This window comes from Brassica napus, chromosome C9 (assembly GCF_020379485.1).
Source record: "Brassica napus cultivar Da-Ae chromosome C9, Da-Ae, whole genome shotgun sequence".
In the NCBI taxonomy this organism is placed as follows: domain Eukaryota; kingdom Viridiplantae; phylum Streptophyta; class Magnoliopsida; order Brassicales; family Brassicaceae; genus Brassica; species Brassica napus.
Genome location: NC_063452.1, coordinates 58,333,373 through 58,351,905, shown reverse-complemented (window position 1 = coordinate 58,351,905; position 18,533 = coordinate 58,333,373). Strand labels below are relative to the sequence as shown.

Below are 18,533 nucleotides of genomic sequence, written 5' to 3'. Positions count from 1 at the left end.
AAATTTAAAATAAAAATTTTCTCTATGTAACTTTATAAAACTGATGGAATATTACATAATCTCCTCTTGTATCTCATTTACTACTAATGAATGTTTATTCTAAAATAATGTCCTCATTTTTCAGTGATCTTGTCATATGATAATGTCTGGCCGTGACTAACGAAGAGCTTTTTTCAATGATACGGTGACGTGATCGTGTCTAATTATAATTTTAGATCGAATATATATATCACACTGATAAGAATATTCGTGTTCTTTCGATTCTCAAAAACATAAAAGCCCTTAAACAGCTGATACGTTCGCTTAGTAAGAAAAAATTAGGAAATCTAACGAAGAAAATCAAAAAAGCGTATCAGGAACTATGTGAGAAACAGGAAGAAACTTTAAAGCAGCCTACGCAGTTTAATATTCAAAGAGAGTTACAAGCAGCAGAAAGATGGCAAAGAATCTCGACTATTGAAAAAAAATTGTTGTAACAGAGATCAAAACTCCATTGGCTACAAGTGGGGGATAAGAATAACAAAGTATTCCACAATGCAGTCAAAATAAGGGAGACAAAAAATACTATTAGAGAAATCAGATGTCTTTCAGGACAGTTGGTAAACACTCAAGAGGATATTAAGCAAGAAGCAGAGCGGTTCTTTTCGGAGTTCTTAGCTTTTGTTCCAGAAGGTTTACAAGGGAGATCAGTGAAAGAAATGCAGAGGATTATCCGGTTTCGATGTAGTGAAGAAGAGAAGAATGAACTCATTAAACCGGTAACTGATGCAGAGATTAGAGATGTTCTCTTCAAAATGTCAAGTGGGAAATCGCCGGGGCCTGATGGATTCACTGCAGAATTTTTTAAGGCATCTTGGAGCATCATCTCAAAAAGATTTCACTACAACAGTGCGTTCCTTTTTCAGCAAAAGTTTTCTGCCTAAAGGTCTAAACACTACAATTATAGCTCTCATTCCAAAGAAGGTTGAAGCAATGGAAATGAGAGACTATAGACCCATCTCCTGCTGTAATGTCCTCTACAAAGTCATCTAAAAAATCATTGCAAATCGACTTAAAGGTACACTCCCTCAATGCATCTCTTATAATCAGTCGGCGTTTGTGAAAGATAGGTTGCTGGTAGAGAACCTCCTATTAGCTACTGAAATAGTCAAAGATTATCATAGAGAGGATATATCACCAAGATGTGCAATGAAGATTGATACAGCAAAAGCCTTTGACTCTGTACACTGGCCTTTTCTTTTGAATACATTGAGAGCTTTTGATATGCCGGAGCAGTTTATACACTGGATTGAGCTCTGTGTGTGTACTCCATCCTTCTCTGTGCAAGTCAATGGGGAGTTAGCTGGGTTTTTTCAGAGCAAAAGAGGATTGAGGCAAGGGTGTGCTCTGTCTCCTTATCTGTTTGTTGTGTACATGAATGTTTTGTCGCAAATGCTTGACAAGGCTGCAGAGAGGAAGGAAATAGGCTATCATCCCCGGTGCCAGAATATTTTGTTAACACATCTGTGCTTCGCTGATGACTTATTGGTCTTCACAGATGGAACTAAGCGATCAATTGAAGGCATTCTCAGAATTTTTGAAGAGTTTGCAGGAATGTCGGGTTTAAAGATCAGCTTAGAAAAGTCTACTCTCTTTATTGCTGGTATTATGGAGACGCATGAATCAAATATTCTCACCAGCTTCCCGTTTGCTTCGGGGAAACTGCTGGTTCGATACTTAGGTCTTCCTCTGCTTATAAGGAGAATAACCGTTAGTGATTATTTACCTTTAGTAGAGAAGGTAAAGAAGAGGATGAGCTCCTGGACGGGTCGATTTCTCTCACATGCTGGTCGACTTCAATTGATCAACTATGTTATAATGAGCTTAACAAACTTCTGGCTAGAAGCTTTCAGATTGCCAAGCAGTTGTTTAAAGGAGATAGAGCGTTTGTGTGCGGCTTTCTTATGGTCAGGACCAGACTTAAAAACTACAAAAGCGAAGGTCAGTTGGAAAGACTTGTGTTTTCCTAAGAATGAGGGTGGTTTGGGAATAAGATCTCTCAAAGAAGTGAATAAAGTCCATTGTTTGAAGCTCATATGGAGATTATCTTCGTCTAGATCTTCGCTTTGGGTAAAATGGGTCCACTGTTGTTTGATAAGGAAGGGATCTTTCTGGTCGACCTCTTTGAATACAAGTTTGGGATCGTAGATGTGGAAGAAGCTATTAAAAATGAGGGAGCTTGCAAGAGATTTTATTAAAAAGGAGGCTGGGAAAGGGAAGCACACATCTTTTTGGTATGAAACATGGTGTAAGCTTGGCTGTTTAAAGGAGGTAATGGGTGATCGAGGATTTATTGCCATGGGTATAGAGAATACAACAACAGTAGCAGATGTTCTGAGGAATCATAGACGAAGAAGACATCGAGTGAGAATTTTAAATGAGATAGAGGATGAGATTGACAAGCTGAGAAGTGGGAGTATACAAGACATGGATGATGTCCCACTGTGGAGAAGTGCAGAAGATAAATATGTGGCTAAATTCTCATCAAAAAAGATATGGATGCAGTTGAGAATAAGAAGAGGAGTATGTGCTTGGAGTCGTGGAGTGTGGTTTTCTCAGGCCACTCCAAAGTACTCTTTTATGACATGGATTTCAATGAGAAATAGGATGCAAACAGGAGATAAAATGCAAGCTTGGAATGCATTGATAAACACTGAGTGTGTTCTTTGTCATGAAGTTCAAGAGACTTGTCAACATCTGTTTTTCAGCTGCCCATATTCGTTTGTTGTGTGGGAATGTCTAGTCAAAGGAATTCTAAAGGAGAGATTCACTGCAGTGTGGGATGATATAGTGGAGATATCTGGTTCGGCCTATCCAGCTACGGAGATGTTCCTCCTAAGATACTCTTTTCAAGCTGCTCTTCACAATATATGGTGGGAGAGAAATGCAAGGAGGCATGGAGAGCAGCCGAGAGATGCGAGATTGTTGAGTAAACTTGTTGATAAAACTATTCGGTTCCAACTTTTGACAGTAAAAGCACATGACCAGGAATATTTGGAGAAGGGGCTGAGAACTTGGTTTGGCACAAGACTTATTTCAGACCCATCATAAGGAGGAGATAGAATTATTTTTTCATTGATTATGGATAGGAGTATATAATCAAAAACAGATGCACTTGATGTAAATAAGTTTTTTTGCCTGAATGAATTTTTTTTAAAAAAAAATAAAAAATAAAAGAATATTCGTGTTTGCGCATTAAAATATCAATATATTTACATATATATTATTGTAAATAATTCGACTATACGTGTACAATGTATATAATATATGAATAATAGTTAATACGTAGTAGTTAGTACGTATAATCCAATAATTTTACGCATAGTTTGAAGTTTTTATTGGTCAGAACGGCTGAACCTTCTGATTGATGATAATGTAGAGATTGAGATTCCTTGAGGATTGAGTAACCACGAGGAAAATAAAAGAGTGTGACTTGCTCGATAACGATTTACATATGGTCATTATTTGTCAAATCAGTTTCAACTCTTAACATTTTTCTTTTATTTTAATTAATTAAAGCAAATCGATATTTTTCACATATTATAAGCCGGTTTGAATTGTGTAACAACAAGCTTCTGAACGAATTTATAGGAAATATCGGAGCTTGGTGTTCGATGAGTCCCGAAGACAGAGAGAATCATCTCATGGGAACTCGGCCCAATTTGTGTTGCTTTCCATGCATTTTTTTTTTTTTTTTTTTTTGTAAACTGCTTTCGTTTCCATGCATTTTAAGTTTTTAATTAACACTAACAAAAGAGGACAACAAATACCCATTTGAGAAAGATTTATTTATTTTTACCGTGAGTGACTGTTAAAGAAATCTGAACATTTCATTACTAAATCGATGACCAAAAGTATCTTAAAGTATGCACATAATTAGGTTGCGTTCAATGATGGGTATAACTATAAGAGTGCCATGAAAAAAAGTGACAGTACGAGTAGTATTTAAGTTTATACGTTTCAGTGATGCATTTATGAATGAAGTTATTACAGAATTGATGCGAGTAATATTTACGCAACTTCAGAGTTTTTTATGTTAAGTACAGTACTATTTTTTGGTTTGATTTTGAAGCATTTTAATTAAATTTAGAAGTACTAGTATTTATGATTTTCCGTGCCTTTCAAACGTAAAAATAGCAGCGTCGTTCACGCTTTTCCCCTCTGGTGTTGCTGCCTTTGGAGTGACTTTTTCTACTCCTACGAAAGACTTTGGCACTTTGCACGTGCATTCGATTCTGAGACTGTCAACTCCGCAAGTGAGATGCTTTTTGTTGACGAGAAAAAAAAAGAGAGAGGCAAGTCGCTTTGCTGTCTGGCTACGCACACATCAGTCTTCTTCAGCTAATCATATGGCCCCTTCTAATTATCACTGATTATATGATGACACATGTTACCATAGGTCCCTGGTTTGAACAGCTCAATTGCTTCATTTGCTTGTTGTGGGCGAAGGAGCTATTATTAGTTTTTTTTTGGCAAACCTATTATTAGTTCTTACAACATAAAAATGTTGAGTTATCAGAAAACTAAACATATAGAGATTCTTAGTTTTCAATGATTCACATAATCACAGGATGAAAAGCAAATATACTTAATTTTCAAGAAAAAAAAAGAAGCAAATATACTTCTTTAATAAATAAATAGAAGCAAATGCATGCAAAACGGCTTTATCTGCTCGTTTTTGACTTGTTGTAGCTACCTGAATTTTTAATTGAAAAATCTAATAATTTTATAAAGTTTCGATGAATACCAACTCTACCGCCCTTTATAACAACCTCCCTCCACATAAAAGAAAACGCATTCGTACATTAAATAATTATTCTAATGATTATAGAGAGAAACTAAATTAAGAAATGAAGCATGATATAAAAAGAAGAAAATAACAAGAGCAAACATAACATAGCTATCTTAAAACTGCTCATTTTAATTGTTAGCTAACTTTCATGATAGCAACTTCTTAGAGTTCTTGACATGAGATCAAAAAGCTTTTTATCTGATATTTTTAAATTACGAGTAGAAGTTTCTGCGTTTGCGTTTGAATCGCTGCTACTGCCGCAAATCTTTTCGACTTGAACACCAATATCTTTAGCAAGCTTTTCAGCGCCATCTTTTGAGAGAATGGTGTCGAAACAAATGTATCTACCAAAGGCGGTTTTATCACCCAGACCTTCCCATAAACGTACGTGAGCTTTAGCCAACCTGTTCACATCCATAGTCGCTAGTAACCCGTTGCTATACATCTCTTTTGCTCCTGCATTTATATAAAATGAAAAAAAAGTCAAAATCTTATTAGCTGTCTTTGTCCCCTCATTTATATGGACCACCCGTGAACTACGTACACATGCCATTACTAGTTGTTTGAATATATTTATAATTATTGGACGGTTATTCAGTTTTGGATTCACATTCATTATATGATTTACCTTTGAGATAAGCCAAAGTTGAAGTGGAGTTACGATGGAAGAAGTCAGGACCAGTTATAAGAGCAGGACATATAGTGGCAAGCTTTAATCCTTTTGAATCTGCGATCCTCCACGCAGCTTTCTCAGCCTTCAGTTTTCCAAGTGCATACCAAAGCTGTGGAATTATTTTAAGAGGGACTTGTTAATTGGTGGATCAAAAGCATTATCATATATATAGATAATAAAACGGATGAAATCATTTATTTACCTTATTATTGATGCAGAATTGTTCATCGCTCCAGCTTTCTTCATTGATAACAGAGTGATCAAGGTCGTTATAGAAATTTTCTTGCAAAGCGCATGCTAAGAGAGATGATGTGAAGACACATTTTCTCACTGACCCTGTTCTTGTACATGCTTCTGTTACATTCTCACTCACTTTTGCTTCTAATTCAGCCATTGATTTCTACAAAACATGAATAAATGAAAATGAGTTGGATACGTTTTGTTAGAACGAGTAATTAAGACAGAGTTGGATAAATTTGAAAAAAAAAAAGAGTGAAACTCAGTTTGTAAATTTACAAAAATTGGTAGGTCCAGTTTTGTTTTTGTAAGAATTATATTTACTGAATCAATGATCTTGGCTCGTATACGTTTCAGTGAATAGTGCCATAGATATAAGGTATGGGTCACAAACACATCATAGTCGAACTCACACATAAACCTGATTAGTAGATATATGTCCTTATCAGTAGGTCTGAGAGGGATGTCACAGTTAAACTGTCAAAACAAGTGGAACCTACTACACTCAATCTAGAAGTGTAAAAATTTCATAAATGTCAACTAAGCAGTATATACTCTTCCTAAATCAGATGGTTGAGGTTGAATATTTCATAATGACAATATCAAAAAAAGTGAAATCACTAAAAAAAAAAATCTCAAATAAAGTGGCATCTATTCAAAAGAGAAGCGCTTAGATTTCACAATGCAGGGAGCTATCAACTGAAGATCTTATTTATGTTGGTAGCAAAGAGCTATCAACTCTTTCAACGTTAATTGGTTGATGATGAATTGTGATATTTTCAAAGGCCATTGAATTTTATGGTTGAAAATAAGTAGGCTACTCAACAAACATTCAGAAAAACTAAGGTACACTTTCTAAGCACCAACCTCAACTCATAACCACTTCATTAACAAGAAAGCAGAGCCACTCAAAAAGTGTTCTAGAAACAAGCCTTTTGACACATTCTCATATTCACACATGACACGTACACCACATTAGATTGTGTTTAGACAGAGCAAAAAAAAACGTTATTTGAGTGGCGAACAAAACACACATATAATCATTCCATGTTTATATGCAACTTTTCATGGCTACGAAGAGCTTTAAATTAGAACGTAATATGTCATGTACATTCCATGTGATGAATGTGTGTACACACATACGTGTAAACAAAAAGCTGATGATATACATAAATGTGCTTTATGCATTAAGTGTATGATATTAAAACGTACCGAATAACCAGCGATTCCTGCTGGATCGACAAATGCTGCGGTGTGAAAAACGCCAGCACAACCGTCGAACGCTTTAACCAAACTCTCTATCTCTGTTAACCGCGAGACTACCGACGTTATCCTATTACTAAACGATGCCGTTTCAGCGTCAGCTTCCATCTCGCTAACTTTCTCTTTGTCCTCTGCATTTTTCATCATAATTGTGGAAGAAAATCAAGAACTTGAAAACCAACTTTTAGAAAATCTACTTTCATTTAATTTTAAGTCATTTTATAAATATCATTAATTGATTAATCTATAATTAGTAAAGTAGCAAACATAATCAATTACCTTCGCAGTCGATGACGATTCTCACGGTGTAGCCATGAACAAGAAGCCGCTTAACAATGGCGCGACCAAGGTACGAAACGCCGCCGGTAACACAAACCAACCTGTTTCCACCGTCGGGATCAAGATCCATCGCATTTCTCGATTTACCACCTCCTGACCCGCGGAACCCGTCGTCGTCTCTCCTCCTCTGCACAGCGGCGCAGAGGAACTCCTTCAGCTCCGCAGAGAAGTTCTCCGAAGCACGTACAATCCTCATAGTCGTGAGTTCAAAAAAGCAAACAAGCGAAGATTCTTTTTAACTTCTTTGTTCGCTGACTTTGCTTCTTATTAGTTCAGAGAGGGTAGAGAGAGAGAGGTACACAGAGGATTGAGAAATGAGAAAGACGATATATATAGCAAGAGCCAGAGGCCGCGTTACACAACACACGATCTATGCTTCCAAGAAAGAAAGACAAGTGTACTAGAAAGCAGCTTATCGGCTCGGCTTCAGCTTTACAACGGCTTTCCTATTTATTTTCTTGTCAACACTTTTTAAATACGTAAAAAACGGCCTCCGTATGTATACGATCCCATTAACATTAACTATGTATCTTCGCCATTAATAAACACGTTAGAAAATAAAAACCTACATCTGCTTGATATAGTATTAGATTTTGGGTTTCATATGTTTTACTAACCCGCGCCTTAAGCAAAATCAAATTATTAATTTCGTTATTTTTTTAAGATAAGAAGACACTAGTCTGTTTAATCTTGATATCGGTTCAGTTTTAGGATAGTTTTTTTAGTTTTTAATTTACTAAAATATAACTACCATTCTGAATCAATATTTATTTTGCTTATTCAGTTAAAATGCTTGAGGTTTTCAATTTTTCGATGATAACCAAAATCTATTATTATTTGTTTGGTTTCATGTTATATGAATTTTAGACAGTCCTAATGTCGAACTAATGGTTTCATATTATAAAAGCATGAAAAACCAAATCAAATCTAGATAATAATTGAAGAAAAAGAATTTTTTTTTTAATACAAATCGTTTCATTAGAATTTGGTCGATGGTGAAAAGAAATATTAAAAAATAATAATCTAGATTCCAAAAGAATTAGAATCCTTACTTGTAGTGAATATTTAGTTATATAAGTGCTCACATCAATGTGCACATGTATGTAGAGCGAGAAAAAATATCCATAAATTTTGATTCGATTTGTTATGGAAAATTGGCAAAAATATCATATTCATAGTATCATTTTTCATGTTTACACTAACCACTTTTACTTTCACTTTTAATGAAGGATAAAAGATATTTATACCCTTAGGGTTAACTAATTTGGACTTAGACTTTAGAGTTGAGGAATATGGTTTTTGGAATGTAAAATTTAGGATTCTAATAAATATGTAAATAAATACTTAAAAATATATTTTTTTTAAAGAAATAGTTTCAAACATAATTTTTTATTTTCAAAAAGAATTTTTGAAAAAACAAAATCGAAAAAAATAAAAAATAAGTTTATAAAAAAGTTTAAATTTGAAAAGTATAATTAGAAATTTTTTTAAAAAATTATTATTTTTATTTAAAAAATTATTTGTTATATATATAGAGAAGAAGAGTATAAGAGTCTTTTTCCATTTAACGAAGAAGATATTTTTGAAAATGTCCCTTTAATGATGGTAAAAATAAATAATGATAACATGAAAATGGTAAACATGAAATTCCCCCATTTGTTATCCTTTTCGCTTCTAACAAAAAATCCGGATATTCGTAACTTTCCGAAGCAAAGCGAATACTAATATGCAATATCCTTAGAAAACGAAGCAAATCACAAATATAAATATTTTTAGAAACAAATATCTGTTCTGCTTCGTTATATGCTATATATACATATATTTAATAAATTATATATATAAGTTATACAAATAATATATTTTATATAAGTTTTACTATATTTTTATTTACTAAATTTACTAAAGTAGTTATTAGTATTCAAAAAAGTAAATAATTTTTTTATTTTGTAATAATTTTTTTTTTGTATTATTTATATTTTTATTTATTTATTTATTTTTACTGATCAATTCGGATGATTAATTACTCGGACAAAATGGATCGGATCACGAATACCTCCAAAACCACATATATCTGATTCGTGCCCACCTTTACATGTATGTATAAAATATATATTAAGGAGATTGATACAGTTAATTAACATTAAAATATATTTTTTAATAACACATGAAAGATAAAATTCTTAAAATATAAATTAAGTAAAAATAAAATAAGCCTAGACATTAGTGAATTTTTGCACATTTATTTTTAAGTAGAACCTTTGTATAATTTGTAGAACCATGCATCTGACTTTTATATTGAAAAAACGTAAAATAATATATAGTGTGAACATATTTATGTAGAGTTTGGCTGCGAAATTCTTTATACATAGCACGTTAGTGTATTCATTTTCAAATTATTGTATACATAATATGAACACTTTAAATGAAAATGTTTCTCTTTTAATATATAGAAGATATAAATGATATTATGTGCATGTATATTAAGAAAAATAATGGAGCATCTAATATAGTTTTAATAGATTTCACTATTAATGTTCATAAAAATTAAATTACTTATTATTAACAAACAAAATTGATATCTTTAATTTTACTGAAGTGTATTTTTTCCTTCACTTTTTGTAAATAAAGTTTATGCAGAGACTAACTACCAGTTTTCAAGCTGCCAAATTATGTTTTCTAGTTTTCCAAGCTATGTAATTATATTGGAGCATGTGGTAAACAAGATCCTAGTTGTACATTTGTAATATAGAAGTTTGGAAAAGATACTTTTGTTTTAGGACTTTTATTCGCATTAGCATTATAAATTTTAGTCATATACGTTACAATAATTAAATATATTAAAAGTAAAAACACGTTAAAACTTAAAAGTAAACGAAATTAATTATTAGTAGTAGTGGCTTTAGATTAAAATTGACCATGCCGTATTTTATGACTGGTTTGCATCCACTTGGTTTCTGTCCAAACCGATCATTAGATTCATGATTACGGTCAAACAAGTTGGAAAATATGGCAGATAATTGGACCAAGACAAATTAACCAAACTTTCGATTCTGAACATCTTAAACCCATTGTTATTTTTGTCTTTATTATAGTGTTTGGAATCAATTTCACTTCAATTCATTGCTATTTTTTCTTCTAAAATAGAGATTGTTATTTTTTCCTCTATATTTAGAGCAAGAAATAACAATCTTTATTTTCTACTCTATATTTTGAAAATTGCTATTATAAGGTAATACATTGGAACAAATTCCATATCTATTATAAAAATCTTCTATTTTAGAGGAGAATATATCAAAATACATTAGAGATGGTCTAAGCTACATTAAAAATACTAAGATATTATCATTTGGGTAAATTGCTAGTGTGTTTACTATGATGCCAAAGCATAAAAGAACACTCCTCTCTTTTATTTAAAACAAATAAAATTTTGACCCATTATTTTCTTGTTTACAATTTTTTTTGTATTTGGTGACGGTAAATACTAAATACACGTTTGTTATATATTCCATCCGATTCAGAATGATCCAAGTTTGAGAAATTTTTTTATAAAAGACCCATATTTATTTTTTTAATGTATGTAATAATAACAAATTGTAAATTTCAAAGATATTAATTGTATTTACTAAACTTTGATTAATTAAAAATCATAGGAAATAGCTAAACACAGAAAACAATGTATTTATTGTCAAAATTTTACGTGTTTCTTAATAAATGTGAAAATTCTAAAATATATTATTTTGAAACGGAGAGAATATTATTAATCTACGTATTATTATAGGGCGTTCACGGATTTTGTTTGTGACTCTTGTTTTAAGCGCAAGTAAACTCATGATACATCACATTTTCAGTTTTTCACCAACTCTTGTTACTCTATGGATTACTGATAAAACCTAATTGTTCAAAAAGCGTAAGAAATATATAGTGAAATACCTGGACGAAAATGTCAAATCTCACAAACCTCTCGTGGTTTAAACCAATGAACCCTATCTATGACATCCTATTTTGACGCAAGTGAAATAATCGTGCTACATATTGTCAGTTTTTTTTTTTTTTGTTTAACCAGGTGGTGGGTTCGGGCCTTCGGCTCTACTCCCTCCCCTTAGGCCCGGAGCCAGCATGCGTCTGTACCGGTTAAGGCCCTGGACACTCCTCCTACGGTGGATCGAACCCAGGAGCGCAACAACACCAACGCCTGCGCTTAAACCAACTGGGCTGCCACATCCGTGGTCATATTGTCAGTTTGTCACCAAGTCTTATCACTTAACGAGTCACTATTTCTTTTGTCTTTTAAAGGACCAAATATTGCTCTTGCTCAGAAGGTCTCGTAAGGCCAAAAGGAAAAAGGCAAAATCTACTGCTCATTAAATCATTAAAGCTATTCCACGATAAGTTTCACCGTTATAATAAGGAAATTAATTGTTGTCGGATGACATAATAAGTAAACCTAATAGCACCATTTACAATAGTGATGGATATATATGTTCTAATGTTTATCCACAGTATACATGATCTCGTACGGAACTGAATCATACACTTATATCACAGTCTAAACATATAATAAGCATGTACTATCGGTTGATTACTGTTATCGTCAACTTCCTAAGCCCTATATAGGTCAAACAATTATAACGAGTGAGGAAAAAAACGAAGATGCCAGACGAATACTAGGTCAAAATTTGCTTTTGGAAAAAAAAAATTGCTTTTGGGCCAACTTTTATACGCTCTGACTACGAAATTACGATTGGTAGCTGAGATGGTCAAACAAATTCGCATTTTTTTAATTTGACGAACCTTATCACCTCAGGTTTATATATATATCCCTATATACTAACTGAGGATTTTTTTTAATTTTGTAAAAATTAAAAAAACTTCTATCCTATGTGGTACTTGTGTATGTCATCTAAATTCTATTTCAAAGAATTCTAGAGCACCTTATATAAACTATAGTCTAAAAATTATACTCTCTAGCAAAATAATATTTCGCAGACTACAGTTGGTCGTATATATCAAATCTTTATTGTTTCGCAGACTTTCCTTAAATAAAACCTACGGAATTATCTAATGTGATTAAAATATATATATAGCAATTAATAATTTTAAACAATAAAAATTTGATAACAATTTGTATACTTTTTTATCAATTTTGTTTATTTCTTTATTATTAAAATAAATTACATAATTCCATAAATCATATAATTAAAATCTAGATTTTTTTTGTATATGTTGTTTGTATTTTGAATTTTTCAAAACGAGTATAAATTACTAAAACTGTTAAAAGTCACACATAAACTTTTATGATCAAGGTTTAAATTTTTTTTCTATATTAAGATACAATGATTATAAGACCATATGAAGAAATAATTTTATTTTAATAGGTTTTTATGTTAATATATATATATATTTCATATCGTTTAAATTAAACTATACATCGTATGAAAATGTATGCTTATATTTTGATATTTGCATTGAACATATATTGAAAAGTTAAATTTTAATTTTAAAATCTTCATTATTTTTTAAATGATTATAAATTATTGAAATTTTCCCACATTAAAAAAAATTGTTTGGTGTAAACTTTTGTTACACAAATATGCAAATAATCATAAAATCATATGAGTAGAAACTTTATTTAATAAATATCCATATTAAAAGTGTACTCTATATATATATCTTAATATCATTTAAATTTAATTATATATCATATACAATAAATAAGATTGGTTGTTTTGATTTATATGCATACACCAATTTATTACATAATAGTAACTCATTTCTTAGTTATTTAATACATATACTTATTATTTTATTATTTCATAATATGCAGAAAAACATAAACTAAATATAAAATATAAAATATTTATTCGGCAAAAGGTGCAGATCTTAACTTAAGTATGTATCTCTTTAATTATTTTAAATTATAAGCATTTTCTAAATTTCAGATCAAAACAAACGAACGAAATGAGAATAAACTTCAAAATCAATATTTATATCGAACAATAACCAAAATGAAAAAGAGAAAAATATTGAAGATATATAGGATTGACACGTGAACGTAAATTTCTAATAACCATAATTAATTTTTAAATTACTAAATCATGATATAATACCGAGCTGGCATAGTTTCATTGTAATCAAATAGACCCGAGATTTTTCGACCTAAACTTTAGGTTCTTATGCGGTAAGTGATTTTTTGACCTAATTCTTTTTTAAAAAGTTGGATCAGCTAATCAGTAAACAAATTATGTAATTAACAAAAAGTTAAAAAAAAATTGTTTAAAGACCAAAATATTAATTCAATCAAGAGTATAAATTTATTTTTACGTATAATATATTTTTAATAATTTTTATATAAATTTTTCCTGCGCAAGGCGCATGTCTTATCCTAATATATATTTATTTATTATCTACCCAAAAATATATTGTTATGTTACGTTGATTTAATCCATATTCATTTAACGAGATTTGGGTTTTAATGAGTAACCAAGACCGGCCATACATACATATTTTGCGATGCCCATACATGTAAAATACTCTATCGGCTTCAAAATAATACATGTTCTAGAATTTTCTCACTTATTAATAATAATAAAATTTAATTATTAATGAATAATTTTTTGTAATTTTATACTTCTTCCGTTTCAAAATGTTAGATATTTTAGATTTTCACATATTTTAATAAAACACATTAAATTTGTATAATTTTTTGTGATTATCTTTTTTTTTTCTATAAATTTAAGCCAATAAAAATCTAATAAATGCAATTTTTTTTTTGAAATTTGCATTTAGTTAATAAAACATGCATTGAAAATAAAAATAAAAAATAGATTTTTTTGAAACAATTTTTTTTCTAGAATATGTAACTTTATGAAACGGATGGAGTATTTTCTATATTTCTAAACCAATAAGACTTCAAAAAATGCAATTAATGTTCTTGAACAATTTTTCATTATTAGTTGACAAAAATGCTTTGGAAATATAACAAATATATATTTTCGAAACAATTGTTTTTGGAACATGTATCTTTTTGGAACGGAGAGAGTATTGTTTAGGTATCTCGTTTCATATTCAAGATCTAACGGTTCACGATACTTAATTAGCCATATTTTGCATTTTTGTTCACTAAGTTAATTTAATAATTATATTTGTATAAATATATATGTATATAATATTCAAACTACAATAAAAATAGAAAATATTTAAAACAGAAATGTGGCTATTTGTCATTGTATTATAGGTTAGTATTTTATTTTAGTTAATGTCACTAAGAAAGCTGCCCCCACAAACTTAAACGGCTCTGTAATATACAAAAGGATACTAAATATTATGAATAAATGGTAGTATATCCTAAGATGTAAATGAAAATATGAAACCGTATTACATAAGATATTATTTTTCATAAGGAAAGAAAAACTATTAAAAATGATGTGGCAACCAAGAGATGATGGTAATCAGCTCGGCTTGAATAATTCGGCTGAGAGGAGAAGTGCGAAATTTTTGGCAGCACGTGTTGACTGACGAGCAGACACGCACGGGAATTTTTTATCTCCTCAACGGCACTTCCCATATTTCTGTCCGAAATTTAGATGGTTAGTTGTGATCCCTGGCCTGTGCTGACGTGGAAGCTTCTGGTTGGTACGTTTTAACAAACTCTAGTGCGCGCTGTTTTGGTCGGAGCCAACTCGGGTTGGTTCCGTCCAATTTATCACGAGAAAGACTCATTGTGTGGTCTCTATTTAAGGTTTGTAGTCACGTAATTATATAGCAAAGTCGCAAGATTTCGTTTTCTAATGTAGTATTTACTTTTCTCGGTTGGGTCCATTGGCCATACTGTTTTCCGTGGTGAGGAGAGGAACTCGTAATGCCTCATCAAAGTCGGTTCCTAGTACAAATTTGTTTCCTAAAACTATCAAAGTCAGCAGCAATCATTTTCCGCCGCCAAAGAATGTTAATAGGCTTTTATCAGTTTTATTGGGCTGAGACGGAATCAACACTCTGGGTTGAGGCACAATTACTGAAAGATCAGAAGATGGGAGCGGAGACTCAGGTTACGCTTCCTCCGTCGATTCCCGGCAGATGGTGCTTTACAGATGGATCCTGGAAAGAGGGAGATATGTTCTCTGGCCAAGGCTGGTTCAGTACTTTAATTGGATTTGCGGATCTGATGGGAGTTAGGAACGTAAGAGCGTCTCTATCTCCTCTGCATGCAGAGTTCGAGGCGTTACTATGGGCAATGGAATGTATGAGGAACTTAAGACAATTTCAGGTTACATTTGCAACGGATTGTTCTCAATTGGTGAAGATGGTTTCGGAACCAGAAGAATGACCAGCTTTTGCAAGTTATTTAGAAGATATCAAGAATCTGAAAGAGAGTTTTACACGTTTAGAGATAATACATGTACCAAAGATGCAAAATAAAAAGGCGGATAATCTAGCACGCAGTGTCAGAAAATAGCCGTTTTTCGTCGTTCACATGGACCAATATCTCCCGGTGGTGTGGTTTACAGAATCTATATGAGTCTGTAATGTTGTCGACAAAAGAAAAAAAAATCAGTTTTATTGGGCTTCTTTTCTTGGGCTTGATAGTTATGAGATTCTTTTCTAAATGATGCCGTTTTTTTCTAAACGAAGCCGTTTTTCTAGAGGCGAACGAGTTTGGGAGCTGGGAGACCAAAAAAAAAAAAAAAAAAAAAAACCAAAGAAACGCAGAGAACAGAGGAAGAAGCATAAGGGAGTACGCAAAGACTGAGCGAGAATGGAATGTTTGGACGCTAATTTTCCTGTGTGCCATAGAAAGGTCTCGTTAGAAATTAAGGTAATTTAAATAGCTAATCGAATTAATTTTTATGTGCGTCAATTCATGATCATCAGATAGTGTTTTGTTTTAAATTTTGTTTTGAAAGGGAAACAAGACAGAGATTGTGATCTGCAGCTATGATGATCATATCCTTGTGAGCGTGTGTCTCTGTATCTGTACTTCGCTTGATGTTTGAAGTCACTCTTCTGAAACTCCACACAACACTTTGTTTTCAGGTCATAGCAACACAGATTGGAGCCATGGGGACTATATTGCACGCAAGGTCTCTCTGACTCTCTCTCACAAATAGAAATTTTATACTTCCTTGTACGATTTCTTGAGGAGTGAACTTGAGAGTTGTTGACTTGATCCGTCTCTCACGTTTTACATGTGATAGTTTTAATTATTGTTCATCCTTCTAAGGTTGTCACGAGGAACGAAGTTGAGTGTTCTTGATTTTTTTTTTTAATCTGTAATTTTGTCCATAATTCTAAGATAGGTTGTGCACATCGAGCATTTCCAAAAGAAACTCTATAACTTCAAATATAGAGTTTTTTGCTCTACAAAAAGAAACTTCAAAACTTCATGGTTTCACTACTCAAAATTCTAAATTTGAAGTTTCATCTTTTTATTTGCATTTTGGTCCTTATAATTAATTATACATCACATTTATGATTCTTAAGTATTTTTCTCATTCATAGTTTTAATCTTTAAAACTTTTGTATATTTTAAATATTTCAAATGTATTTTTATAAATTAAAATTTTACATATAAAAGTTTTTTAAAAATCAAAATAAGATTTATAATATTTTAAAAGTATAATTAGACAACAAGAATATTACAAAAAAAAACTTAATAAATTTTTTTAAGAAGATATATATACATGAAGACATAATTATTACACAAATTTAAATATTACATCAACACTAATAGTCTAGTAAATTTTCTCCGGAACTTCTAAAATATTCCAAACAAATTTTGTATAACCGAAAATGGAGAATTAATAAAATAATTTTATGTAATAATGTGGTATTTTTCTTGTAATTTAATATTTAATTATGTATTTTTATTTATAATTTTATATTTTAGAGTAAGATTTTATTTATTAATATTACTATAATATTTTTATATATGTGGTAATTATCTACAAATTTTTTTATGGATTTATATTAATTATGACAAATATAAGTAGTATAGTGTAAATTACAAATAATTTTAAAGGGAAATTTGAAGTTTTACTTTTGGAGAAAAACACCTTGAAACTTCAAATATAGAATTTGCAAAAAACTCTGCAACATAGAGTCTTTTTGGAGAAGAGAGAATTACAGACCAGACCCACATTGCTAACTACAGGACGCTGGTGTTTTATAGATGGTTCATGGAAAGATAAAGAACTATTTTCAGGACAAGGCTGGTATAGTACCCTATCGGGTTTCGATGGCTTATTAGGGGCAAGGAATGTAAGGGCATGTCTTTCACCCCTCCATTCGGAAGTGGAGGCTCTGATCTGGGCAATGGAATGCATGAGGAATTTAAGACAGTTTCAGGTTACGTTTGCAACGGATTATTCTCAATTGGTGAAGATGGTTTCGGAACCAGAAGAATGACCAGCATTTGAAAGTTATCTGAAAGATATCAAGGTCTTACAAAGAAGTTTCTTCAACTCAGAGATTGTTCATGTACCTCGGACGAAGAATCTAAGGGCGGATAGCTTAGCACGCAGTGTTAGGAAACAACCGTCTTTCGTCGTTCACATGGATGCGGAGTTACCGATTTGGTTTACAGAGCCAAGTTGAGTCTGTGAATGTCGTTGCTGTCAAAAAAAAAAAAAAAAAAAAAAAAGTCTTTTTGGAGATGATCTTATATATAATGTTTCAAACGGGTGCGTCTTTGGTGACAGGAAGGAAGAAGGGATGTCTGTTGAACCAACATTTAGTGTCTCAGTTATATTCGGAAAGCGTGATGAGGTAACAAAGTCTTATCATATTCTAGCACGTTTATATAGAATCTACGCCTTACTTATGCCCACTGTGTGTTCTTGAAGCCGATGCTGGTAGCAACTGCTCGAAGACTCATTGATCACATAAGGTCTCTCTATCGATTCTTGATTTTTGCTCCTTCTCCTCCATTGTTTGTTTTCTCTAACGTCTAATTAAAATGGAACCCAACATAGTTGTCTAACTATTAATATGATCTCTCTTAATTTCTTCAGTTCTCATGTTCCCTCGAAGCCTTTGATTCTCTCGCTTGGTCTCAAAGATCATTCTTCCGTACTTGCACATTTTCTTGGAAACATTAATTTGATTATGGATAAAGTTTGCATAAAACCAATGATACATAGAGATTGTGTGTCCTTTCATTGTAGGAGACGTTGAAGGAAATAGTTGCAGCTGTGG

The 18,533-nt window shown here is 31.9% G+C and overlaps 2 protein-coding genes across 3 annotated transcripts; one reads left to right on the top strand and one right to left on the bottom strand.

The window, feature by feature from the left end:
* Positions 1 to 4,882: 4,882 nt before the first annotated feature.
* On the bottom strand, positions 4,883 to 7,832 carry LOC106416747 (cinnamoyl-CoA reductase-like SNL6). The gene is made up of 5 exons (XM_013857657.3): positions 7,284 to 7,832; positions 6,954 to 7,135; positions 5,707 to 5,904; positions 5,460 to 5,613; positions 4,883 to 5,287 (listed from the first exon to the last, which is right to left on the bottom strand). Exons 1-5 carry the CDS (start codon positions 7,537 to 7,539, stop codon positions 4,971 to 4,973), a joined length of 1,107 nt encoding a protein of 368 aa, XP_013713111.1. The 5' UTR covers positions 7,540 to 7,832; the 3' UTR covers positions 4,883 to 4,970.
* A 6,482-nt stretch (positions 7,833 to 14,314) lies between these two features.
* LOC106417567 lies at positions 14,315 to 18,498 on the top strand. Of its 2 annotated transcripts, none has more exons than XM_048769182.1 (4): positions 14,315 to 16,155; positions 16,244 to 16,291; positions 16,374 to 16,420; positions 18,038 to 18,498. In XM_048769182.1, the coding sequence occupies exons 1-4, from the start codon at positions 16,096 to 16,098 to the stop codon at positions 18,177 to 18,179; spliced, it is 297 nt and encodes a 98-aa protein (XP_048625139.1). In that variant the 5' UTR covers positions 14,315 to 16,095; the 3' UTR covers positions 18,180 to 18,498. The 2 variants fall into 2 exon arrangements, with proteins under 2 accessions (XP_048625139.1, XP_048625138.1); XM_048769181.1 differs by having other exon boundaries at positions 16,244 to 16,297.
* Positions 18,499 to 18,533: the final 35 nt, after the last annotated feature.